General features: G+C 40.3%; 5 protein-coding genes and 1 long non-coding RNA gene across 9 annotated transcripts; 4 read left to right on the top strand and 2 right to left on the bottom strand.

The window, feature by feature from the left end:
- Positions 1 to 508: 508 nt before the first annotated feature.
- Nadk1b (NAD kinase 1b) lies at positions 509 to 6,002 on the bottom strand. Of its 4 annotated transcripts, none has more exons than XM_017087772.4 (4): positions 5,824 to 6,002; positions 1,796 to 2,113; positions 1,156 to 1,738; positions 509 to 1,096 (listed from the first exon to the last, which is right to left on the bottom strand). In XM_017087772.4, exons 1-4 carry the CDS (start codon positions 5,985 to 5,987, stop codon positions 809 to 811), a joined length of 1,353 nt encoding a protein of 450 aa, XP_016943261.1. In that variant the 5' UTR covers positions 5,988 to 6,002; the 3' UTR covers positions 509 to 808. The 4 variants fall into 4 exon arrangements, with proteins under 4 accessions (XP_016943261.1, XP_016943260.1, XP_016943258.3 ...); XM_017087771.4 differs by lacking the exon at positions 5,824 to 6,002 and adding an exon at positions 4,926 to 5,239; XM_017087769.4 differs by lacking the exon at positions 5,824 to 6,002 and adding an exon at positions 3,505 to 4,224.
- Positions 4,141 to 4,557, top strand: LOC139352524 (uncharacterized). The gene is made up of 2 exons (XR_011603744.1): positions 4,141 to 4,274; positions 4,334 to 4,557. It is a non-coding gene; the product is annotated as an uncharacterized lncRNA (long non-coding RNA).
- A 1,250-nt stretch (positions 6,003 to 7,252) lies between the features above and the next one.
- On the top strand, positions 7,253 to 8,945 carry Roe1 (grpE protein homolog, mitochondrial Roe1). The gene is made up of 3 exons (XM_017087508.4): positions 7,253 to 7,425; positions 7,522 to 7,843; positions 8,369 to 8,945. Exons 1-3 carry the CDS (start codon positions 7,340 to 7,342, stop codon positions 8,627 to 8,629), a joined length of 669 nt encoding a protein of 222 aa, XP_016942997.3. The 5' UTR covers positions 7,253 to 7,339; the 3' UTR covers positions 8,630 to 8,945.
- Positions 8,946 to 9,091: 146 nt separating this feature from the next.
- link lies at positions 9,092 to 10,505 on the top strand. The gene has a single exon (XM_017087396.4). The coding sequence runs from the start codon at positions 9,310 to 9,312 to the stop codon at positions 10,441 to 10,443; it is 1,134 nt and encodes a 377-aa protein (XP_016942885.3). The 5' UTR covers positions 9,092 to 9,309; the 3' UTR covers positions 10,444 to 10,505.
- Positions 10,506 to 17,024: 6,519 nt separating this feature from the next.
- Positions 17,025 to 23,758, bottom strand: LOC108019558 (Odorant receptor 67a). The gene is given in 7 exon segments (XM_070994598.1): positions 17,025 to 17,078; positions 17,136 to 17,291; positions 17,346 to 17,547; positions 17,620 to 17,744; positions 17,746 to 18,215; positions 18,218 to 18,313; positions 23,683 to 23,758. Coding segments are annotated over 7 exon segments (1,179 nt in total).
- Positions 23,759 to 24,205: 447 nt separating this feature from the next.
- LOC108019670 (L-lactate dehydrogenase B chain) lies at positions 24,206 to 25,670 on the top strand. The gene has a single exon (XM_017087560.4). The coding sequence runs from the start codon at positions 24,292 to 24,294 to the stop codon at positions 25,372 to 25,374; it is 1,083 nt and encodes a 360-aa protein (XP_016943049.3). The 5' UTR covers positions 24,206 to 24,291; the 3' UTR covers positions 25,375 to 25,670.
- Positions 25,671 to 26,165: the final 495 nt, after the last annotated feature.

Raw genomic sequence — 26,165 nt, 5'->3', positions numbered from 1 at the left:
AGCCGTGTAATGAACATAGCTTGTACGCCTGAGGGCGCAAACATCTGGCAAACATGAAGCCTTAGCTTCGGATATAGCAACACTTTCGATTCGCACCCAAATCGATGCAAACTAATTTTTTTGACAGGCCCAAGTGCGTGGCAACCACGTGAACCCAATCCAATCCAAAGACAGCTGCGAGGTGAACAACATGCAACAAGTGGCCTGGGAGAGGCGCTCTAAAACCAGTCTAAATAATCTATATTGCAAGGTGTGTTTGGACTAGACTAATGTGAAATATACAAGGCAATGTTGGAGAACACATTTCAATCAGTTTGCAATCAGCATTAATCTACAGACAATGTTTCTAAACTATTATCAAGCTAAAATTGGCAGTGGATAAAACATTTGATCCGTTTGCATTTACAAGCTGAAATTAAGTACAATTAATATTCTACAATTGTTTATTTTTATTTAATTAAATATTTTTCTACTGAAACAATTTTAGTTAATAACTGGGGTTTTCAGATTCTAGGTTTGCATAAGCCATTTATTGGTTTTAACTAACAGCATTTTTATTTATCTAGGAGACATGTAAAATATTTTAGTATTGCTTAATAATCTATACCCTTCTTAAATGGATTTTGATTACAAAGAGTATAAACTATAAAAGTTTTCTTAAACATTTGGCGAAATGTGCTTAATTAATTTTTTCGAAACAGATACTTCCAAAATACTCAAAACTTAAGCACTAAATAAAAAGCAAAGAGCTAAGACTACTACTGAAAGCCCTAACCTACGGTTACGACTAGCAAATAGGACTTACGCACTACACATCATACAATTTCATATTCTCGATCTCGTCCAGCGTGTCCTCGGATCCGGAAGCGGTGAGATCCGACAGCTCGTCGAGGCACTTCTGCCGCTTACGCACATTCCAGTGTAGTCCGTCGGCGAGAGAGGCGAACCAGTCGGATATCTGATCCTGAGCACAGATGCAGGGCACGGGATATATGGAGGTGGTCACGCGGAGGCTGTCACCATGGAAGAGCTCCTGCCTATTGCGTCCATCGAAGCTAACCCACGATGTGTTGCGACTTTCGGGGGATACTGATATCTACAAAATAAATGCTGGTTAGTAGAGGATCTGTTATGTACGATTTATAGGTAACCCACCTTCAGCTCCACCCCTGCTGGCACCACAATGGGTCGGAAGCTCAGCGAATGCGGGCAAATGGGAGTCACCATGATGGCCGGCACGGAGGGATGAATCATGGAGGCACCGGCGGCTGCCGCATAAGCCGTGCTTCCCGTGGGCGTCGACACAATCAGGCCATCGCCCTGCACCGACGTGATGTACTTGCCGTCCAGGAACAAGTCAATATTGCTAAGATACGGCGAGGGACCCCGATCAATCACCACTTCGTTAAGCACCAGGATGCTGTTGGCCGCAGGTCGGGCATCTCCATCGGGGTCCACCTCCTGAGTCTTTTCCTCATGCTTTCTATCGCTCCTGCGATGCATCACACAGCGAAGACGACTGCGAAGGGTTAATGCAGCGTGTCCCTCTAGGACACTTGTAAGCTGCTCCTCGAAGTTGTCGAAGCGGAAGGGCGTCAGGAATCCCAGGGACCCCAAATGGAAGGCCATGACGGGAGGCACAGATTGCTGGAAAAGCAGGGAGGCATACAGTAGTGTACCATCGCCTCCAAGACAGACTATGAAGTCTATACGGTCGGTCAGGTCATCGCGGCCATCTCTGAGGAAGTATGAGGGTTATGAATGTATTTAAGCCTTTTTTGGAGAACACACTCACTTGAAAGTGATAAGCTTATCGCGAATGGCCTTGAACCGAACATTTTCGTTGAGCTGTGCATCTTCCAACACAGCTGACTCCACCCAGACCACCATATGCTTCTCCTGCAGCAGCCAGTCCACCAGTTGGACAAACGGCGCCAGCACCGAGGCATCGCTGACCTTCTTGATCACCAGAACAGTGAGAGGCGGCTTGTACCAGGTAAGACGCTGGCTGGCCGGATCCTGGATTTGCATCACCATTGCTGAGTTTTTCATTATGCGTCCACATGGTCCGAATTGCTGGACAGGCGAAGGGGCATTTAAACTGCGAGTACGCCTGGAAAAGAAAGGCAAAACGAACAATATTAACAAGGATATAAACATGTATTTATGTCTTTCAAGACCTTAGTAGATGACGTTTGTTTTGCGCCCTTGGAGGTGTCTCCTCTTGAATGCAGTTGTTATTGCAATCATTTAAATCCTCCCACTTGACATTATTGAACTCTTCGATACTCAGGGAGCTTTGAAGTGGAAACAAGGCAACCGCCTGCGGTTGATAAGGACGCATGGGAAACATTTTTCAAACTTTGTATTACAATTTCAGAGGTCTCAGAAAACGGATCGGGTTTTGCGCTGCTTTTTCAAGTTACAAGCTAATTTTAACTGTAAAGCAACCTTATGCAAATGGCGACAGTAAAAGCAGACAGAAACAACAGACAAATAAGTGAGATGGTATGGGATTCAAAAGAATCGCATTGGAGATTCTCCTTCCTGCTTGCATTCGTAAACACACTGAGACAAGTTTTTCCTGTTGACCAAAAATCATACACTATAGTCGAATTATTTTTATAAACACCACTGAAATCAAAGAACCCTTTTTCAGAATATTTATCATATTAAAAAATATTTGAAAAAACCAAGTTAACCTACCCATAATTTGAACTTATTTTATGTGCATGTCGGCATCAATGGAGGGTAATTTATTTTATGTTTAAACAATGCACATACAAAAAGTTTCCATCACTATATATCACTATTTATTTCTATCACTATAGCAAAAAATCTTTTTTTCATATCTTTTATGATTTTTTGTATTACTCAAACCATACATATCCATTGGTGCCAAAATGTAAATAAAGTATGTGATTTTAAACTATAAGTAGAAAAAACTATACATTTCAGCGCTAGGTCGAGTGCCTCGACTACTATAAACCCTTTACTCAGCTGACCAATTTAACTTATTAGTTATCCTATGAAATATTGGGTCAAATGCATTTAATTGAAAGAGTAATCTTTGTTGCTTACAGGCTCTCACGTCATGGCTAATCTGATTGCTAAATCCAAACTTTCTAGCTTAAGTTTCCGAGAAGTCAGTGTTCATACGGACAGACTAACACGGCTAGATTCACTCTCTGAGTGACTCTACAAGTGACTGGTATAGTCAAAATAGTTATGCCCAACCTGGTATTCTTAGTAACAAGTCTTTATCTGGGGTGTCACTGAAATCTCTCCCATTTGTGTTGATGGGACTAAGGACTCGAACCAAGTTTGGTTGATAGAGAATGGTGTGCAACAATCGTTTGGAGTTGAATTGAAAGCCGGGCTGCAGACCATATTTTTTCCTGTGCACTTCTTGCGCCATCGTGCAACTGATTTGGATTACAAATTCCAGCTCTTCGCATGCAATCTTATCGCTACTAGAACATTTTCAGCTGTTTGTCCACTTACGGCCAGGTGCCGGATCGTTTGCGTTTCCCACCTGACGCCGATCCGTTGCCATTGGCATTATCTCGGGACCGGCCCCGCTCCAGACAGTTCCCGTTCACGTCCCGCTGCACCTTCCTCTGCATATTTCGCTCCAGACAGAGTCGGGTCATGGGACTCAATCCGTCGGGATGGTGATGGTATCCATGCTGGATGTTGGGCAATCCGTAGTGCCAGCGCTGCTCCAAGCGGTTCTCGTGCAATGTGGCTAAATCAATGTCGGACAAGCAGGCCATACTGCCTGCAGCGCCGCTTTTCGGGCTCCAAATCGCTGGCAAACTAGTCAAAATTTATCTTTGGGCCACAGTTTCGAACACTTTGATTTTTGGAATGCAGTCAGACAGCATTGTTTTGGCCAGCGAAAAAGGGACCAAGGTTAGTTTTGTTTTCACAACAAATTTTCGTTTTAAAAATAACACGCCCACGCACTTGTGATCGACGATCCAACAAAATATAGGTCCAAAAATGTGCCAGCAGTAAAAGAGAAAGTGTTTTATGAGCGAAGGAGGACAAAAACTGGTAGTTAGAAATGCATTAAGCCGAAGGTGTGCCTAGGGAAATGTCTCTCTTGTGTTGACTTTTTGTAAAGGCAGGGACAGTTTTCCAACGAGTTTCCACTTAATTACTACGCACAGCTGGCCGGAAAATTGGAGGCAATAAACGACGGAGGGCCCTGAAAGTGTCAACCGGGCGATTGCGTGTGCGAGCAACAACTGAGCAGCCGAGTTGACAAGGTTGGTCCGAACCGATCTGGGTTTTTTACTCTTCGCCATTAACAGTTCCCCGTTTCCAGATTCATATAGCTATTGCAGAGCGCAGGCGTAGAGGCCTTGGCGCTCAATTAACAGTTCAATTGATGACATAGAAGATATCAAAACCAATCAATTGTTAAACTGAAGCACTTCGTGGATCCATGTCTAGACCAAAAGCGCGTTTTGATTTCATTCTTTTGAGTTGATTAAACAAAACCATTTTGCTGAGAGTTCGGGTTCAAGATGGTTCATTAAACTTCGATAACATATGTATATGGTTAGTTTGTCCTGAGGTGTGCTGTTATAGTAAAATGTACTTAAAAATCATAGTGATGCAAAGAGTAGTTATGGTATCCAGTTGTATCACAAGGTATAATTCAAATTATTATTTAGGATATAACCTGTATAGCGTTTTAAAAATGAAATTAAAATTTGTTAATGATATAAATAAACTGGAGTAACGCAAACAATGCAACAATTTTCATGTTAACTCCCCATTAATACGAATAAATTTGTTTTAAATCAACAAGGACCTATTCTTGTGTCCACCACTGTAGTTGCATGAGAGATGGGAGTCCGATAAGAGATGCCAAACTGCATGATTACCAGTTCGGACAGGTGATTAGGACCTACCACCACCAGCTGCTGAGGCCGTCTCCCAGTCCCGGAGCCGAGGTGGATGCAGTGGCTCCATCAGCCGCTCCAGGGGCATGCAACAGATGCCCTCCATCAGAAGCGGCGTCCCTTTCCTTGCAGAAAAAAGCCTGGTTTTCCGAGGTGTTGCTGTCCACCGGCGCGGGCATTTTTCTATTTCGGCTCTAGATTCTCGGAGAGATCAGGGTCACGGCTGTGCCCTTTCAGAGGTATTCCAGGCCTCCAGTTGTTATTTTTTGCAGCACACCGCACGGATATGTATTTATCGAATTTTTATAATGCAAAACCTGCGCAAAGTGTTGTCGCTATAAATGTCAACGAATCCAATAAATCATCGATAGTATCGATGTTTCGGCCTATCGTGGAAGAAAGGCGCGAACTTTTAAAACCCAACCAAGGCTTCGTCACTCACAGTAGCATTCGTCATTCATAATTAATATGACAAAGGAACACATTTGGCATTGCAAATTAGTCAGGCACGTGAAAACATTGTTTATTTTTTTTCAGCCTAATTTGTACGTGATTTTGAATTCCTTTACATCACTAACAAAAAATGACTTGTTTATTTTAAGAACCACTTATAAACAATATACATATATATATTTGACGGAAAGCAACTGATGAAATAATACAATTCGTCTTAAATGTCGCTTCTGATATAAAAGAATTGACTGAACATATCACTAAATATAGTGGCATTGGGTTTTTTTAGAGTACTATCCTAAAAGTATCCATCACATTTAAAAGCTATTCCTCGACTTTTCTTTGTAGTAGTGGGCTCTCTGAACCTTTTTCACTGAGCAAATACTCTTTTTGATATGTTAAACACAAACTCTTTCTACACTATTTCTATACTTTTATAGCCCTTCGAACTCACCTAAATTGTTTACGCCTCTCGCTCAAATCCAGGACTCTTCTCAAGGGTTTGGGTGAGTTTCCCGGCGATGTGGCTGCGGCTCCGTCGTTTTCCTCCTCCAAGGAACTGGACACCGAATTATTTGCCACCATTTGGCGGGCGAGTTGCAAATCCTCCTCACGCATATTTTTAAGTTAGGGCCGAGATTCGATGTCAACCTCGTTGTTCCGGTGGCAAGATACAACTAAATGACTTTTCGAGCTTCGTTTTCCAAAATATATACAATGCATGCGCATATGTAATACCTGGCAGAGCTGTTCTCGCCCCACTCGTACTTTGAATTCATTAAGAGCCTCCCGATATTTACATTTCCAGAGCAACTTTTTCGAGCGGTCCATATTTAGACGGCCCCGGGGCGTGGCAGATCGGGGCTGAGATCGATTTATAAGCTATGCGTGGATTAATAGCCGGCGGCGCGTTCTTAATAATATATGTCTGAAGGTAGTGCCAAGAAAATAGGCCCATTTTTGCATTAACACCGATGCTTGGATTTTTAAGTGGACCTGCAAATTTGTATGATACACTTTTTTCATTTAAATATTCCTTTTGTCCATTTTATATAAGAAATATTTTGTTATTTTGAAATTCTATTTATGACCAAGGCGAGTTCTTATGGGTGCTGACTTACGGCATCGGTAGGGACTCCACACATTACTTTCAAAAAAATCCATCAAAGTCGTTTTTTTTCATTGGGTTACTTCCGGGTTAATCATTTTCAAATTTTTTTATGTGCGAGTGTCGACCAGGTATGGTTTTAAATTTTGTAAGAAGATAAAAATAGAAATGCAACGCTTTTTGAAGTTATTTTTTTCTTATTTACATATTTATTTGCTCCCAATGGTTCTTGTTTCACAGATGCCAGTGGGTTGCCCCCAATTCAATTTTGAACTTGAATTGTTGCATTCCTTTTAACCAAAGGAGTTTGTTTTTTGTTTACCTCCTTCTTAATATAAGTCTTAAAATGTTATATTTTTAACAGCTAAGAAGTAATTTAATTCATCTAAATTTAAGCAGTGTTTAGATCGGTAATTTTTAATATTTCTCACTAACAAAAAAGAGACTTGTTCTTTTAAACCAATATTAGGTTTTACATTTTCTTATGACATCATATGAATTTACATATATTTTACACTTGACACACCCATTGTATGATTTCCATTGTTGCCAACTATTTTACAGTAATTTAAAGCACTGATAATACTCGGTTATTTGTATAATTACCTAGTTTCTTCTCATTTCAGTTATTTATTTTCTGCCTTAATAAATCAATATAAACATCGAGAGAAATTATCATAAACATTTTTGAATTCGGATTTACGCGCAACTTCGTTAAGTACAAATAATCGACGACTGCCGTCTCTAATTTCTGTCAGCATCGATAGTATCGAAAAACATCGATTGTGGTTCCAGCTCTACAGCCGACGATTTTACGTCAAAAGCGAATAAGTTTAATAAACGTAAAAAAAAGCGAACCACAATGGCAGCGAAGGCAGCATTACCCCTGCAGATGTTTGGCCGGCGTCTCGTCCAGCTGAGGTCATCGGTCACGGCCCAGAACGTGAGGTAAGTCCGGTGCCATTGCTTCCTCTTTTCTGTGACGTAATGAGGGCGCACGCTTGTCGGCAACTGCACGTAATTCTAACATGCCCCCTTCCACAGCGCCCTTCGTCTGTCCCACCAGCGCCTGTACAGCACAGAAAAGCAGCCCGAGGAGGCGGCGGCAGGAGCGGCGGAGCAGAAGACGCCCGCAACCCCGCCAGAAGTGGAGAAGCTCACCAAGGAGCTGGCCGCCGCCAAAGAACAAAACGCCGAGCTCCTCGACAAGTACAAGCGATCCCTCGCCGACAGCGAAAACATGCGCAACCGACTGAACAAGCAGATCAGCGACGCCAAGATCTTCGGCATCCAGAGCTTTTGCAAGGACCTGCTCGAGGTGGCGGACACCCTGGGACATGCCACGCAGGCGGTGCCCAAGGATAAGGTACAATTCGTTCATCTATGGGGCTACTTTCGCAATGATTTCATTGTCTTAAGAAGGAGTACATGTGCGTGGTTGAGATCTACTCAAAGATTCCAATACGAATTTTTATTCTGTATTCTTTTTTTTCTGGGACTTGTGCAGGTTAAACTCCCTTTTGTCTTTATCACATCTTACAGATATTTAAAATTAATAATGCGTTCTTCTATGTGAAGTCCCATCTTTCAGTCAATTATTTCCTATATTAGACTTTAATTAAAGGTACCATACAAATGGAGACCTCTAAGTTAAAACTATAATCTTTAGATTTTAAAATAATGATTTTACACAATTTTCTAATAACGATTACAATTTAGTTTCTCTAAACAATTTAAAATATTCGACGTCGATTGCGGTAATAGGGTTATAATATAATATTCTAATCAAATGCAGTATTTACACATAATGTAACTGAATTTCGTAAATGTTAGGTATTGATCGATTTTATAACGTGTTCAAAAATAATCTTAATAAAAAATATTTTTACAGCTCAGCGGAAACGCTGATTTGAAGAACCTGTACGAGGGCCTAACCATGACACGCGCCTCGCTGCTGCAAGTGTTCAAGCGACATGGTCTGGAACCGCTGGACCCCATCAATCAGAAGTTCGACCCCAACCAGCACGAGGCTCTGTTCCAGAAGGAGGACAAGACCGTCGAGGCCAACACCGTGGTGGAGGTCACCAAGCTGGGCTACAAACTTCATGAGCGCTGCATACGACCCGCCTTGGTGGGCGTGTCCAAGTGTTGATAGACAAGTGGCTGCCCAGAGGAGTGCGAAATTCCCGTTCCCCCTATTCCCCAAAAGCCACCTCCCATTTACATGGTGTCGCCCTCAGTTGTTTGCAATTTGTTTTCTGCTGCAAAATTCATGTATGTAAACCCCGTGTAAATACAACCTATCCTCAAATGCATCCTACGGGCAGCGCTTGCGAATTTAAAATTCCTCCTAGTTTCTAAGAAATGTGACTGGATTTGGTGGCTACAATTTGTACTACACGCGTTGCCATCAAGTGTTCCAATTTAAGGTTTAATTACGATAATAAAAACGTGTTAGTTTGTTGAAATACATTGCAGTTTCCTTTGGATTTTGGAACCTCTGTTAATCTTGTTTGTCTAGGTCTCCTTCTGCTCTCTTTGATTTACCGTTCTCGTTCGCCTGAGAAATATGAAACCCTCTTGTAAAACCATTTCTTTTGTCAACAAAATCCAGGTAGCCAAGGGTATTCACATTCCTGCTCTTCGTGTGGGTGGGAAATTCAATGGAAAAGCGAGTTTTCAATGCCCCAGCAGGTAGGCTTGCCAGCACGTTCCCAAGAATTCACAGAAAACCCAGATGGTGGTTGAGATTTTTTCCCGAGATCAAAGTCTTTTTCGAAAGGTTTTTGAGCTGCCGTGGTTAGTTGTCCTTAAACATTTGAAGTGAACGGAATGATTGGTGTGTTTATGCGTTTTCTCTGGTCCTTGGCCATGATGCAGTGTATCCAGGCTAGAGTTGCGATGCGACCTCTTTTCTACGGGCAGGACAGTGCTATCATAGTGGACATCAATAGAAAATTTCCGCCCAGGTTGGACTCAAAGCTGCAAAACGCCCTGTACTACAACATGCCGGTTTACAAGCTGATTAAACCCAACTTACCCACGACCACGACAACCACAACCACAGCTGCTCCAAGTTCGGACTATCCCGCTGATCTTGTGGACATAGCACACAAAAAGTTGGGCCTGAAAAGCCTGCCGAGCATTGAGGAGCTGGGCGAAATGATTGGCACTGATAATGTCAGGGAAACCATCGACTATGTACGCACCCTGGCCGGTTCTGATGAGGGACTAGCGCTGATGAAACAATATCTGGACACATTGAACATCGAGCAGGTGGAGGAGAATGTGGCGGAGGCGACGGAGAAGGCTGACGACGACGACGACGATGAAAACACCATGGACAATGCCAGTTATTACGATATGCCCCAGGAAAAGCCTACAACCATAGCGCCCAGCCCTGAGCTAAGCCTCATGCAGCGCCTCGGTGACTTTATGGATCAGTACATTCCGTGGTCAGGTCAGGTCACCACTTCTGCGACTCCTCAGGTCCCGGCTCAGCCATCTGGGTCGTTCCAGCCCGTTTTTGTGGCTCCTCCTGCGAGCATGAAACCATTGCGTCCCATCCTTGTCAGGCAACCGCTGCCGTATCACTACCCCATTCCCCTGCGCCCTGTTGCGTTGCCCACCATTAAGCCGATTCAAATGCCCAGCAGCAGCACACCAGCACCCAAACCGCACCTCAACACTCCCAGGCTGCCGGAGGATGCGGAGTTCAAATACTCTGCCTTGCCTCCACACATCCAGCAGCTCGCCAAGGTGGCCAACATTCCGCCCCAGGTCGTTGAACGCTTCCTGGAGCGGCAGCCGAAACTGGCGGAACTGGCCAAGCGGCTGAGTAACCTGGCACTCAGTCCAGAACAAACCCAGGCCATGAACTCCCAGGTGCTGAAGGCCGTCCAGAACGCCCTGACCAAGAACGACGATCTTCAGCGGCTCATTGAGGCGTCCAAGGCACTTAAGTAGTCCAAATATGTAACTAGTCCTAACACCATTTCAAAGAAAATAAATTTTCATCAAACAAACTATTTACAATTTCTTATTTTGGCCATTTTTTTTAAAGAATGATTAACTTAAAAAGTAAGGGTAAATTATACTTAAAAGTAATCAACTTTAGGATCAAGAGAATGTCACACTTTGTATGAAATATTTTGGTGGTTTTAAACTTCAAGCCAATAACGGAATCTCTATACAGATATATTCCTATAAATTTTTATTTCATTTATTACAAATGCCATGTGTACCCCCAAAGGCTCTGAATTCTAAAGCTGTGGCAAGTACCTCATAACGCTGAGATTTTATCCGGAGATGGGAGATAACACGTTATTAAATACTACCAAATTTTTATGGCGTTTCTTGCATAACAGTAGCTATGTGTATTGTATTTCCCTGCCACTGTTTAAATGTGGTTTCAAGGCCCAGAGCTCAAAATAGTTCATACATATTTGTTCAACAATATAAATTAATGCAAAGCCAAAAATCAGCAAAGCATTTGGTATGATTGTCGATGGGATTTTTGTATGTCCTTAAAAATAGCACTCAATTACCCTGAAAAATGGGCAAGTGAGCGTGCATAGGACAACACCGTTTTTTTTTGAAATGGAGAAAAAGATCTTCACGTAATTGTTTGACAATTTAAGTGAAATGCAAAACCAAGGTGATAGTTGGGCATTTGGTAAGATTGTCGATGGGATTTCTATGTGTCCTTTAAAATAGCACTCAATTACCCTGAAACGTGGGCAAGTGAGCGTGCATAGGACAACACCAGTTTGATTGAAATGGAGAAAAATATCCTAACGTGATTGTTTGACAATTTAAATGAAATGCAAAACCAAGAAGATAGTTGAACATTTGGTAAGATTGCCAACGGGGTTTTTATATGTCCTCAAAAATAGCACTCAATTACCCTGGAAAATGGGCAAGTGAGCGTGCATAGGACAACACGTGGTTCTAGAAAACAAGAGCTAAAACTCCACGGAAATAAAATTGAATTCGATCGCAGCAAAGTGAAAAATCAATGTGACGTCAGCAGTGTGACCTTAAACGGAGACCATGATTTTGCCTTTACCCCAGAGTTGCCCAATCTACGGGTCTCAAAAAAAGTTAGCTAGCTCAAAAAAAAGCTAGAAGTAGCCAAAAAATATTGCCAGAGATGCTAGCCAAAAACGCTTTATTTACTTAGATTTCCATTTTCGGAATTTGGCAAAAAAAAAAACTAAAAGAAGGTTTAAAGGAACCAAATTCGTTATATAAGAAGTATAATTTTTGGAGGGCACCGACTGGCGAATTTAAAATGAAAAGAAACAAATGAACAGTGCCCAGTTGGTAAATACTTGGCGTATGCACAGCTGCTGGTCTGCTGAACAGGGCTCTGTTAAGTGTTAACTAAACCTAACACGCCATCTACAACTATAAAAAAAGATATGAAAAATAAATGTGTGTGCGACATAAACGAATAAAAATAATCATAAAAGCCGAGTATATAGGGCTATATTAATAAATGACTTTGTCAGGAAAATGTATTGAAGGCCGACTTTAAAACCGTTAGCCGCGACACCCAAAATACCACATTGACTTTTGAAATACTATTTAGACTTCTAAAATATAAAAACGTCCATTTTTGGGTGTGTGTCAATATGCACCGTAGCGCAAAATGCAGCAACTGTATCTGAAACTATAAAATGTTTCAGGTACTTTTTTCCGAAATTTTTTCCTGTTACTTTAGCTTTTTAAATTTAGCTTTTTAAAGCGTCTTCTTACAGAGATCAATCCACCATTTACCATCCGTTGAACGGATGGTCCATAGGGTTTTTCCGTTTCGAAAATTTCCCAGTTACAGCGTCTTCCCACAGAGATCCATCCACCATCTACCAATCGTTGAACGGATGGTCCATAGGGTTCTGCCGTTCCGAAAATTTTCCAGTTAGTTTCCCATCCAAATTTGACGGACTCTTTTATGCGATAGTAATAGCGTCTTCTCACAGAGATCTACCCACCATCTACCATCCGTTGAACGGATGCTCAATAAGGTTTTGCCGTTCCGAAAATTTTCCCTTTCCAAATTTGACGGACTATTTTATGCGACAGTTAGGCGATGATTTTTCTGTGCAACTCTGAACTCTTCTTCTTGAAAGTGGAAAGTGAAACATTTACTACAAAAACATAAACAATGACGACGGGAAACTTTTGAAAATGGAAGGCGCCGAAGCAATAAGTATGAACGTAAATGCTATTTATATTTGTATTAATTCATTGTTTTTAATTTAAGAGTCGATAATACGCGATCCGCCGGTGGCAAGCTGAGGTGGACTGTGCAGATGGAGCTACTGCTGATCGATATTTAGCAGGAGAACATCGAGCAGTTGCGGGGAGCCCGAAAAAATATCCATGTATGTATACATGAAGATGGCCCAGACCTTAATGGAAGCTGGGTTTCATGTGTCCTACAAGGACGTCCGGACAAAAATAGAGAACCTGACCAAAAAGTGCAGGTAACTTATATGCGCGCAACAACAAATTGGAAATCCACTCAACGATATTATTTCTTGCAGGCAGAAAAAAATTTAACTGGGGCCAAGCGGTGGCGCTCCTTCCGCGTGACAGCATTATGAGTTGCTCCACTCGTTTCTAGGCGCATACCGCATCGAGCAGAACACCGTGGAGAATAAGAGTATGTCCCCACACTTATATTTTTGGTTTAAAATGATCTAAAAAAATTTGTTTATTGCAGATACTAGGAAATACTTTGTGGAGTTCTTGGATGTAGACCCAGATGACAGGGAGGCCTCTACCTGCAGCGGCAGTCAACGCTCAGGCAGCACTGCGCCCCCTGCTTAACGTGCAAAGGTGGACCACAAGTCGGAGCTTGTGGAGATAGCTCGAGAAAGACTGGGAGAGCAGAGAGCGCAAACAGAAATATTGTCGAGAATGGCAGACAGCCATGCAAAATTCCAACCGGATTTGTTGGAGCTGTTAAGAAAATATAAATCGCATTCTTTAATAGTATTTAATAGAATTTAAGAGCAGAAAAAAAACTTTCATACAGATCCAATTCGTCGTCATTTCACTCCTCTGAATTGGCTTCCAATAAAGCTGATTCAACTTCAGATTTTGCTGTTGTACAACAGCCGAAATAGTTGGTAAATTGTTCATTTTGGTCCGACAAAATCCACTTCAACAGTTTTTTCTTGTGTTTTTATTAGCCACAGCTGATATGACAGCTGTTCTCGGATGGTAGATGGTGGATTTGCCCTGTGGGAATCGAAGTTTCGCATTTGTCAAAAATCCCAACCGTTTCGAACGGACAGCAGGGGGTATTAGTCACTTCTGGGCGATAGAAAGACGATAGTACACATTTTACAAAAAAAAAAATTTGTGGAAAAAAACACGTTGCTCGATTTGTCTGTGGACAGTGCGGTTTTGTATCAAATTTGTGCGTTTTAGAAATATTGCTTTGTTTTTTTCTAAATGTTTTTAATTGCTTAACATACTTAAATGTTCCCCTCAACAAAAGGTGCGAAATTACGTGCTTATCGTGAGCTGTACGATTATTTAAAACTATTTACGGACTGGCTGTGGACATTACTTGGCGTTTAACTGCGAAGAAACCCAGCATCCAACGATTCTCAACATATTTCATTGCTTTTACTCTGACTGAACAAAAAACATTTTTTGTTTCTGCTTCTTTTAGAAATGGTTATTAATAAATTTCTTATGTCGACGGAGCTGGACCTTAATAACAAAATAAATGCAAAATTTTAAAAGTATAAAAAAATATGTTTTTATTAAGGTTTTTCCAATTGGGAAAGACTCTTCTAGATATCTTCTACAAGCAAATGTAAAGTCACTTCGGAGTGACTTCCAGAAGTGACTACGGCGACACTTTTAGAAGTTACTTCGGCGATATCGCATTCGGATCGCGGAAGTGACTCCCGTCGGGAAGAAATGTGCCACTTCTCGGCGACACTTCCAGAAGTGACTTTGGCGACACTTCCAGAAGTAACGCAGAAGTGACTTCGAGAAGTGTCGCCGAAGTGTCACATTAATTCCCGACGGGAGTCACTTACGCGATCCGAATGCGATATCGCCGAAGTAACTTCTAAAAGTATCGCCGTAGTCACTTCTGGACGATCGTTTACATCTTCAAGAAATCACTAAATAGTGCCTTCCGCGATAGAAAATGCTTGCAGGGTAAGTGTGTATGACTATGTGTGTCTTGATTTATCGAAAATTTAGTTAGTTTCACTTGCACATATTCGTATGTATAAACATTTACAGTGTTTTTGCGCATACAAATGTAAATATTGGCCACTTTCCAAAGGCTCGACTTGCTGCATATATTCCCAAAAAGAGAGCAGTGCGGGATTCGGGCCGAGAAAGAAGATATTGTAAGTATTAGGAATGCACTATTTAATTATGTAAATTAATTTTCTTTTTTTTAGGATGATGAAAAACCTGCAGCATCGACTCCTGTTCCGGCCTGTTCCAATACGGTATTGTCAGCATAGTGTTTAAAATTGCCATAAGGTTATAAATTTATGGGACCTTAACCTTTTTTAATATGTTCATGTTAATTTGCTCTTATTTTTTATTTTTGTTTTGCTTTAAGTAGTACGTCCTGTCTATACTTCAGTCGTCCGACATTGGAGCTAAAATATTGAAAGAATTTTACAAATCGAAAAACCTTACCAATCATAGCAGAAGCAAGATATTAACGATTATTGCCGAAAGCTTTTATGAAGGATCTCTAAAAAAATACAAGGCACCAAATGTTCACGAAATTGAGAGACTGGCGGACCACGTCGGTGTAATATTTCCGACTGAAGAAAAAGCATTATATTTTCTAAGCAGAAAAGCATGCGGTCGCCAAAACGCGGGGCATTTACTATACAATAAAATTCACAACTTGAATCGAAAAAGATTTTCTTTATTTCATTCATTCCGAGTCAGAAAATTAAAGTGAAATCGAATTAGTCGCAAAACTAAAATTTTTGAATGGATCGGAGCCTGAATGTGTCGAACTTTGGGAAGAAACTTATGACTTTCGCGCAAAATTCGGAAACAAAAACTCAAATAATCTAAATGATATAATTTCTACTTTTTCAATTTTTAAGCAAGCGAGCGCCTGTAACTTTGTAAGCATATTTTTTTAATGTTAGCCTTTTGTTTTGTCCGTTTTCTGTGTACTTTAAGCCTTTATAGATATCATGCTTATTTTATTTTATTTTTATACATTTTTAGATAGGTATTGACTTCGATAAACGATTCCCAAGGAAGTGAAATAAAACCATTGAAAAACTAACTGCATTTTTCGATGAAAATCTTAAAAATCCATATTATATCAGCTTATTTCCCGATGTAAGGGATGGTGCGTATGTCGGTAAGCTTTTTCAATTAAATTTAAATTAATTTTAAAACATAAAATGTTAAATACCATACTAATTTTAATTTTCTCCTCAGATGTCAAAAATTGCTCTTACTTTAAGTTGCTGCACTTCGTATTAAAACCGACTGCGAGGAGCTGCAAACATTCAAACTTACATGTTCATGTGCCTTCGATTCAAGATTCGACTAATAGTAGCGTTATTGAAATAAGCTGTGTTAACAATCTGCAGGAAAAGCAGGAACTGAAAAAGCGCAAGTCTGAGATAGACAACATTCCAGTACAACCCCTGAACCATTCGGTTGGCACATTTCATCAGCGTTTCGATTTGTTTGTGCCGTATATATTGCTTAAAGTTTAAAGTGATGGATAGTGAAAGTGATGAGCAGTTGTTAAAGTTCCTGAAGGATATTGAAATGGAGTCAGCAAGAAAATTCCATGAAGGTTAGTATAAATTCCTTAGTACTTAGGGCTTTAAAATAAAATACGCTTTTACATCTCTTTTTTCTTTTCTTTGCAGTAAAATCTATGCATAGAATTTTCTTAATAACTACTTGTCACTTTCCATCACATTAAACTTTTTCCAATATATACGGCACAAACAAATCGAAGCGCAGATGAAATGTGCCAGCCGAATGGTTCAGAAGAAGAAGAGCAAAGAAGAAGGGTCTAACGCGTGCTGAGTGTTAACCGAAAGATACTAACGCGTTATAAAAAATCCGCAACACACCATTTCAAGTCGAAATGAAACTCACTTTTCGTTCTATTTTTAGTCCTTTCCGTTCTTCCTTTAAGAACATTTTGGGATTATTAGGTTTCTGAGAAGAAATTGAATTTGATTTAAGAACCCCGTGATATATGTATAACATTTCGTTCTTGTTTTGAGAACAATTTTAAATACAAGCTCAACTTGATTCAATCACAAAGAGAACATTTTGAGCTCAAAAAATGTCGTTCTCATTTTAAGAACATTTCCAACTCAGATCAAAACGTCAGAATTCTCTCTGTGTAGGCACTTAAAAGCCAAAACCAGGCCTAATTTCGTTTTTTTTAAGTGAACAGTGTGTCCTCACACCATTGTCCACTTTTTACAAAAAAAAAAATACATAAGAAAGTTTATTTTTCAGCTTTTAAAAATCTATCCTCCTTTTTCCGCGCCTGACATTTACTGATACATAGTTCGAAGAGCGCAGAAGAATTTATATGACATGCCCAGAAACTGAAAAACGAAACTAACACAATCAATGAAGAACCCTTGTCAACCTGTAATACTTACGATGCTCATGGTCTCAATGGATAAGTCCAAGACTACGGTAGCTTTAAGGCATACTGGCTTCTGGGCCCGCAAAGACAGGAAAATTAACATTTTTCGGCATCGCATGTAGGCCTCGATCCAATTCATCTCGTAAGCCGCCCAGCTGATGTTCTTGCTCTGAAATTACCTGGTTAAATAGGTAGACTTTCCACTGGTTTATACTTAACAGACCGCATCGATCAGCATCTGGCTGAAGGAGCAGAGGAGATATACCTCCACCAATGCCGAAGCCAGGAGTAGAACTTGTTTGCCAAAATACTCCGGGCTGTAATCGATGGTTATTTGAAACCCCACTAGGCAGACAAGCAGTGAAGAGGCCATAAAGTTCAATAACAAAGGAACTCCGAAGACGTCATTCACCACGTCGGTGAGTCTAAAGAAAATTCAAAACGGTAATCGTTTAGTTCTTAAGTTGAAAAGTTAGGCATTTAATTTTTTTACCAACCGAAGTATATTGATGTGGTTGACAATCAAAGACCGCAATGCTTTTAAATCCTCCTCAGCTCCTTCAGTTTCGTTTTGGTTCCTTACCTTGAACTCCCTGAGAACCCTAGCCAGTCTGTCGTAGGACCTGAAACAGGACCTGAAACACTACGGCAAAGATCATGATGTCATTGGATATGGCTCCGCAAGTAACCGTGTAGGCAGCGATCGATTGAAGAAAGTAGGTAGGATAAAACATATAGCCGCTATAATCCCAAGGAGCCAAGTCGAAAAACGGAAGTGGATGCTTAACATCTGGCAATTTGAGCACCCATCTCTGAAAGTAGTATATGACTAGGGGAATCAGGACGTGCGCAAAATACATGGTGGTGAGCAGACCATCAAAGCCCATTGTGAAAATTTTGCTACGTTTAAGGTAGCTTTTCACAGCATACTGCTCCTGATCACTTTCGCTTGGCCGAACTAAACTGGTAAGCTTTTTCTTTTTAGACATTACAGAAATGAACTTCAGAAAGCCGACAATCACGAAAGACAAGTAGTCCAATGTAATGCAGCTCTCGAGGAATTTTTCATCATCCCGCATTATGGTCAAAAAAAAATTATCTCCAAACTGAGAATAAATACAGTGTTGATCCAATTCACCGCAAAGTAAATTCGAAACCAAAATCCGCGCTTTTGGTCCGATTCATAAGGCTCTTATCAGTACGTCAAAATCTCTCACTGTAAGAACATCAAAACTTATACTTAAACAGGTATTATCCCGACAAACAAACCCTGGAAAACACTGTTTAAAAAAAAACTGTAAATGTTAAAAATCAACAATGTTGGTTACGAGCAAAATCGTAAGTTTTCGCAAAAAAAAAGTTTTTTTATGAGTTTAATTCTTTTATTTTTTGTTTTATATAAATATAGATGAATGGCGAAAAGAATAGGGATGGCTGCAAACGTTGGAGAGACAAATTAATAGAGGATAAAGTCAAATTTAAAACATTTAAACTTAAGAAATATGAATGAAATCGGAATGCTAGGCAAGAGATAAAAAATGGCTGAAGGAGATGATAAAATAATCGAAGAAAGAAAGAGATATGAGCGAACAAGAAAAAGAAAACTTAGAAAAAAAGTAAAAGAATTAAAATGTGCAAAAAAAAAATGAAATCTTGCCTTACTCATGCAAACAAACTTTTGGAAAAGCAATAAAAAACAAGGAAGAACGCTATAGTCGAGTACCTCGACTATCAGATACCCGTTACTCAGCTATATGGAGATATGCAAGCAGCAAAGCGAGATTAAAATGCGCCACCTACCGGCGGTATACAGATTTAAGCGTTATGGGCGTTAGAGTGGGCGTGGCAAATTTTTTTTTGGATCAATCGATTTTATCTAGCATGAAAATTGTGGGCGTCACAGGTTTTCGCGGTTTGTGGGCGTTAAAGTGGGCGTGGCAAACTTTGGGTCAATCAATAGGTATTGATGAGAACAATACATTTCAGTTAAAATTTTTATTCTAGCATCAAAACTGTAGGAGCCACAGTTTTGGGCGGTTCTCAATAGCCTAGCTCCCATAGTTTCCGAGATCTCAGCGTTCATCCGGACGGACAGACAGACGGACAGACGGACAGACGGACATGGCTAGATCGACTCGGCTAGTGATCCTGATCAAGAATATATATACTTTGTGGGGTCGGAAACGCTTCCTTCTGCCTGTTACATACTTTCCGACGAATCTAGTATACCCTTTTACTCTACGAGTAACGGGTATAATTAGAGAATGCTTTGTCTGCAGATTTGGAACGAAAACATATGTTGATAAAAGCATTACGTAAGAAATATGTCGGGCACATGGAAAGAGAAGAAAATAATGAAAAATGAATTAATGAAAAGGTAGCTCAGGCCGTCAAAGAGTTTTATACGATGGATGACATCAGTGTGAGGTCCTCGGAAAAGAAGGATACAATGTTTTCTGAAGGGCAACTAGTAGCTAAACGCTTTCTGTTAATGACAGTGTCTGAAGCGTACGAGCTTTTCAAAAATGAGAATACCAACATGGAATTAATAGGGAAATCCACATTTTTTGGATTGCGACCTCGTCATGTACAACTGATAGACAAATTGCTTTAATATTTTTAATGAAAATTGCATGACAAACATTTGCAAGAAGTGCATTACAGATATAAAATATCAGTTCATTCCTCTAGCATATTGGAAAAATATGGAAGACGAAGTAACTTGGCAGCATTGGTTAAAAAATGATAAGTCAATTTGTGCACTATTAATGCAACCTTTTCCCGGCCTAATATCTGCTTTGGAAACTAAATTACCTTTTTTTAAAATTCATTTTTTTGTCAAAAGAGTTCAACAGGAGTACTTACGAAAAATTAAAGCAAACCTAAAACAGACTGAATTGGCCATTCAGATTGATTTTGCGGAAAACTATAGACTTACAAATCAAAATGAGGTCCAAAGTGCCTATTTTACCTACCGCCAAGCAAATATTTTTACGTGTGTGGCTGGGTTGGCAGGATCAACAAAGTCTTTTGCTGTTATAAGCGACAAGCTTACACATAATAAACAAGGAAGAACGCTATAGTCGAGTACCTCGACTATCAGATACCCGTTACTCAGCTAAAGGGACCAAAGGGAAATGGAGGTATGCAAGCAGCAAATCGAGATTTAAATACGCCACCTACCGGCGGTAGACAGATTTAAGCGTTATGGGCGCTAGAGTGGGCGTGGCAAAATTTTTGGATCAATCGATAGGTATTGACGAGATTAATACATTTCAGTTAAAATTTTTTATCTAGCATGAAAACTGTGGCCGTCACAGGTTTGGGCGGTTTGTGGGCGTTAGAGTGGGCGTGTTAATTTTTTTTTCGGGTCACTCGATAGGTATTGATGAGAAGAATACACTTATGTTAAAATTTTTATTCTAGCATCAAAACTGTAGGAGCCACAGTTTTGGGCGGTTTGTGGGCGTATGAGTGGGCGTGGCACATTGCTGAAACAAACTTGCGCTGCGTAAGAAGCTCAGGAATCTGCAAGCCAAATCTCAATGGCCTAGCTCCCATAGTTTCCGAGATCTCAGCGTTCATCCGGACGGACAGACAGACGGACAGACGGACATGGCTAGATCGACTCGGCTAGTGATCCTGATCAAGAATATATATACTTTATGGGGTCGGAAACGCTTCCTTCTGCCTGTTACATACTTTCCGACGAATCTAGTATACCCTTTCACTCTACGATAAACGGGTATAAAAAGACGTTTTTATTTTTTTGATGAATATCCTAACTAAGATTGAGAAATTGCACGGATGTTTTTCTAAAGTTTATATTTTTTCTGACGGTTGCTGTTCTTAGTTTATAATTAAGTGGATGATGTCAAGCCTGTTTGATTTTGTAAATCATTTGAAATGCGCCTCAATTGAATGGAATTTTTTTGCAAGTTCCTATGGAAAGGGAGCCGTTGATGGAGTTAGAGCAGTAACAAAAAAGAAGGTGGCAAATAACGAGGTCCAGAAAAGTCGTTATACCAGACGCATTTTCATTTTATGAATATGCTAAGAATAACATTGATAATGTCAATATTTATTTTTTATCTTCCGACAACATTGAAGAGCAGACCATAGAGTATAACTTACAAGAAAAATGGAACAAAATGAAGAATATTCATGGGATATCTAAACTACACTATTTTTATTGTATTGCCCACGAATTAAAGGCTGCTAGGACAGCTAATTCGGATGAAAAAAAATTGATCAAATTACTTGAATTTAATTATATTATTACAATGACTTCCATACACATGTATATATTTTTCTAAATAAAAATGTTGTTGAAATGAATAGTTTGTTTATAAAAATACCTCTGTTTATAAAATGAAAATACTTAGTACGCTTTTTTATGATATTTGTCAAATGGAACACCAGAAACAACATAAAGATTGTAATCGGAAAAAATGTCCCGAGCGACATGTCCCGAGCGAATATGTTACAAACTTAAAAAAACGGCTGAACATTTTTGAGCAAAACCAAAACTATTTTACAGCTTCATTATTGAACCACAATTTAAAAAAATCGCATGAAAATATTCCATTAGTCTTCGCTAAAATCCGGAGTTGAATGAACTCCCGCAAAACCCACTTCTATTTTTGTCCCCAGGGAATACGACAGTTTTTTAAAGATATCTTGAAAACTAAAAGTCGGAAAAAATAAAGGTTATGTGCACAAAATAGAGCTTGGGAAGAGTGAAAAGTGAAGCCAATTATCAAAATTAAAATCGCTTTTTTTCCCATTTTTTTTTCAATTTTAAAAATATGCAAACGTCCGGAGCGACGATCCTATCGATTGATCCAAATCCAAAAATTTGACACGTCCACTCTAACGCCCATAACACTAACAATGGTATTCAAATTAAACATTAAAATGTAAAGCTATTAGACCAATTTTAGCTGAATGATGCGTAAGCAGTAAATCAGAAAATAGCCATATATATTAAATCAAACAAAAACATCTCTCAACGAGGTAAAAAGTAGTGGCGGAAGCGCCTTTAAAAAAATTTCTGATATCAACAATTGTGACGAAAAATGATATTACATTCGATAAAATAAATAAACTATATTAAATTTATGATTATAGCACAATTTATAGCACAAGTTTGGAATCTCAGACTCCAAGAGAAACCTGGTAGAACAAATAGATCAAATTTCCTATTTCGATTAGCTTCATGCAAGTAAAGGACCCTAAAACCATAACAGATTTTCCGTTTGAAAAAATCGAATAAGAATATTTTTCATCAAATTGGTTTTTTTCTTGTTTGGAAACGAGTTGCACTTATTATCGCTTAATATCTTCCAAACGGTAATTTTTAGGCTAAAAAGTATTATATATCAAAAGTTGAGGAATCTCAAGGGCTAAAAAATTTAAAAAGAAATCGTTAGACTCAATTTTGAGAAAATAGTCAAAAAGTGGTTTTAAAAAATAACTTTTTGTCATAACTCTAAATCTATTATATTCAGACAACTTTACTGTATGAAATATTTAGCAAATTAAATTATCTTTTCAGAGATATATAGAACGTTTCTATAGCATTAGTTGTTTAGATACTATAAGCATTTTAAATCTGGCTTTTTTTTTTGATTTTCCGCTAAACTAGCGAGTTTTTCCAAAAGTCGTAGAAGAACAGTTTTCTAATTCAAGCTACTTTATACACGCATAGGGTTTCCAAAACCCTAAAACTAAGATGGGGTGCATACAAACCCACAAACAAAGGGACAAACATTTTCATTTTGGGAAGAAGAAGAAAATCTTGTTTTTTTAATTACTTTTGAACGGGACATCGGATTTCAACAACTGAGGTGTCATTTGACGCGTATTCTCAGTAAGAATAAAACTAGCTAAATAGCTTTATCCCCACAGTATCCAGCAGCTCCAATTTTCTAAATTTTTACTTTTACACTTTCACCGCTTTTTCTTTTAAACAAATCTATATTTCGAAAGTCTTGGTATGCAATCTTCTTCGGACCATTATTGCAAATTTTTAATTCTGCGGCTATATATAGTAGTTGTCTTCGCACGCTCTCTTGCGCGCTTCGCCACTACGTGTACTGCCGTCCACAGTGATATGATATGATTTTATACACTCTTACAGAGGGTATAATGATTTTAGTCAGAAGTTTGAAACGGGGTTGGCTCAATCCAGTCAATCCAGCAAAAAAACAAGGCAGAACGCATAGTTGAGTACCTCGACTATGAGATACCCGTTACCCGAAATATCCGCGTTCATATTTACAATTTTTTGAAGTTTTTAGCCGTTTTGTGGGCATTAAAGTAGGCGTGGCAAACTTTTTTTTAGGTCAATCGATAGGTTATGATGAACATTTCAGTAAAAATTTTGTATCTAGCATGAAAATTGTGGACGAAACAGATTTAGGCGGTTTGTGGGCGTTAGAGTGGGCGTGGCATATTCGCGTAACAAACTTGCGCTGCGTACAAGGCGCCCACAAACCTCATACAAACTTAAAAAAATCGAAACTACTCTAACGGCCATAACGCTTAAATCTGTCTACCGCCCACATAACCATATAATGAGATATCGGGTAGGTGGCGCACTTCAATCTCGCCTTGCTGCTTGCATATCTCCATTTCCCTTTGGTCCCTTTAGCTGAGTAACGGGTATCTGATAGTCGAGATACTCGACCATAGCGTTCTTCCTTCTTAAAAATTTATCCATTCAAAACGTTTTTTACTTCTTTATCGTGACTCCTCCGTATCCTCCTTCATCGGGATGTTTTAAAATATTATTTCGTTAACTACTGATATCAAACATTTATTTTAAAAACATCATTTTTTAAAAAGTTTATTGTTTTTGAAGACGTCAAATAATTTAATATATGTACATAGTTTTGCAATGTTGTTTTTTTTAAGTACTACTACTTTAACTATATCCCGTATTCCGGACCCCAAAATACGTTGACATGGCGGAAAGCCTAATCGAAATCGGAGCTTAAAGATAAAGCCAATTGCAACTTTTTTTGGTCAATTTGATTAACCGAATTTTAGTATGACAATGTTCCGTCTTGTAGGCTTAGTTTTAGTATTCCCTTTGCTTATTTTTATTCGGTTAGTACCTACAGTTTCGGCCTCAAAATTTTAAATTTTAAAAAAGTTTGACCAAGATGTTGAGATTGCTGAATCGAATAAGTATGCCAATTCCCACGGCCAACAGGTGGCACCAGAAGCACCTCACCACGAAGCCCGCCAAATCCTCATTCTCCAAGTTGATGAAGCCTATGAAGGAGTTTAAGCGAAATCGGATTCCCAAGATCAGTGTTGTTGGGGCAGGACAGGTGGGCACGGCGGTCTGTGCCATGCTTCTGCTCCGCAATCTCACCAAATATCTGGTCGTCCTGGACATCAACTACGAGCTGGCCAAAGCGGAGGCCCTGGACTTTCAGCACGGATCCGCCTTCCTGGGCGACGCTCGAGTGGTGCCTTGCGGCGATGGTTCCCACTCCAAGGACTCGGATCTGGTGATCATAACGGCCGGAGCCCGGCCATCCGGCAAGGATCGCTCCCGACTGGCCGCGATGCACAAGACCGTCGAGATCCTTAAAGAGGCGGTGCCCAAATTGGTGCAACTGAGCCCCAAAGCGACCTTCATAGTCATCTCGAATCCCGCTGATGTAATGACCTACGCGGTCCAACGGATCGGCAAGCTACCCAAGCATCGCTGCTTCACAACCGGCTGTCATCTGGACTCGGTGCGGTTCCGCAACCTCATTGCCGGACGCCTCCAGGTGCCTCCATCTCAGGTTCAGGGTTACGTGATCGGGGAGCACGGCACCAGTGCGGTGCCAGTGTGGTCCTGCGTCTCCGTTGGCGGCATCCGGCTCACCGACGTTGTCAAGGATCTGGCCTGCGGCGATGACCCGGAGAATTGGTGGGAGGTCATCGAGCAGGTCACCACGTCCGGAATTGCCGTGGGCAAGGCCAAAGGCTACACCAACTGGGCCATTGCCCTCACCTGTGCGGATGTCGTGGAGGCGATGTGCGGGGGCAGGGGCAAAATCGCCTCCGTCGGTACGGACATGAAGGGTATACAAGGCATCAAGGACAACGTTGTACTATCCTTGCCCTGTTTGGTCCAATCGGGTGGCATTAGCCATGTGTTTGAGCTCCCCCTCACGGCTGTGGAGCAAAGCAAGCTTGAAGCCTCTGCCGAGGTCCTTCTGGAGGCCCAGTGCTCTCTGAAGATTTGAATCAGTACATACAACATTTATAGACTTATCATCGTGCTGACCAACCGCCCGCGGACGTCATAAAAACATAGAGAAACACACGGTAAAAACCACACCCAAATCTCTGGTGGAAAGCAACAGATGGAGAAGAAGGGAAGAGAGAGTGAATAGGCAAGCCCTTTGCCCTTTCCACCTTCTGCTAGAGCAAGCGGGACGTAAATACTCTTGTGTTGCAGACAAGCTATGTGTAAAAACGATTTAAAATTACTTTTGTGCATTTCTGTGAGCCTGTGAATAGACATGAAATTTTCTAATTTTCCAAAAAATTATGATTTATTTCTGTTCAAGTAGTGACAATTCTTATATTGGGTCCCCAAGATCTTGAGGGAGGTCTCGAGGAAGGTCTCTTAAAGAAAATCGAAAGTCAAATGTCTCGGAATCGAATAGGTGAACAGCAAAAATGAGAAAGCAAATGATGAGCTCCAGCGAAGAAGTCTCGGGTCCCAAGACGTTTGGGGTTTTCATCGTGGTGAGCCTTGCGCAATTTTTGGAGCCAAGGTCTACGACTGTAGCAGGCGCCCACGAGGCTCAGCAGGTGTTAATGATCGCGTTCCGCTCTCCACATTTTTGTTTGTACTTCCATTATAATTATTTTGGGAGCAGATGCGCCGAAGCGAATCCACTGGTTGACCTAGGGTTGCGACACGCCAAGATTGTGCAGCATCCCATCTAATAACCACAAGTGTAGCCAAGTGTAACAGTTCACCAGGCGAACAGAAGTTGAGCAGGTGGCCCACTCAAAAGTCGGAGAT

The sequence above is a fragment of the Drosophila suzukii genome, chromosome 2R (assembly GCF_043229965.1).
Source record: "Drosophila suzukii chromosome 2R, CBGP_Dsuzu_IsoJpt1.0, whole genome shotgun sequence".
NCBI lineage: Eukaryota > Metazoa > Arthropoda > Insecta > Diptera > Drosophilidae > Drosophila > Drosophila suzukii.
Note: the sequence above shows the minus strand (reverse complement) of the source record. Positions and strands in the feature narration are given on the sequence as shown.

Excerpts from the sequence above, each read along its gene's own strand:
- LOC108019670 (XM_017087560.4), top strand. The coding sequence starts at position 24,292 with ATGTTGAGATTGCTGAATCGAATAAGTATGCCAATTCCCACGGCCAAC.
- link (XM_017087396.4), top strand. The coding sequence starts at position 9,310 with ATGATTGGTGTGTTTATGCGTTTTCTCTGGTCCTTGGCCATGATGCAG.
- Nadk1b (XM_017087769.4), bottom strand. The coding sequence starts at position 3,776 with ATGGCCTGCTTGTCCGACATTGATTTAGCCACATTGCACGAGAACCGC. Across the intron at positions 2,114-3,504 it reads AAACGATCCGGCACCTGGCC|GCGTACTCGCAGTTTAAATG; the intron begins GTAAGTGGACAA and ends TTTCTTTTCCAG. Across the intron at positions 1,739-1,795 it reads GATAAGCTTATCACTTTCAA|AGATGGCCGCGATGACCTGA; the intron begins GTGAGTGTGTTC and ends ATACTTCCTCAG.
- Roe1 (XM_017087508.4), top strand. The coding sequence starts at position 7,340 with ATGGCAGCGAAGGCAGCATTACCCCTGCAGATGTTTGGCCGGCGTCTC. Across the intron at positions 7,426-7,521 it reads GTCACGGCCCAGAACGTGAG|CGCCCTTCGTCTGTCCCACC; the intron begins GTAAGTCCGGTG and ends CCCCTTCCACAG. Across the intron at positions 7,844-8,368 it reads AGGCGGTGCCCAAGGATAAG|CTCAGCGGAAACGCTGATTT; the intron begins GTACAATTCGTT and ends ATATTTTTACAG.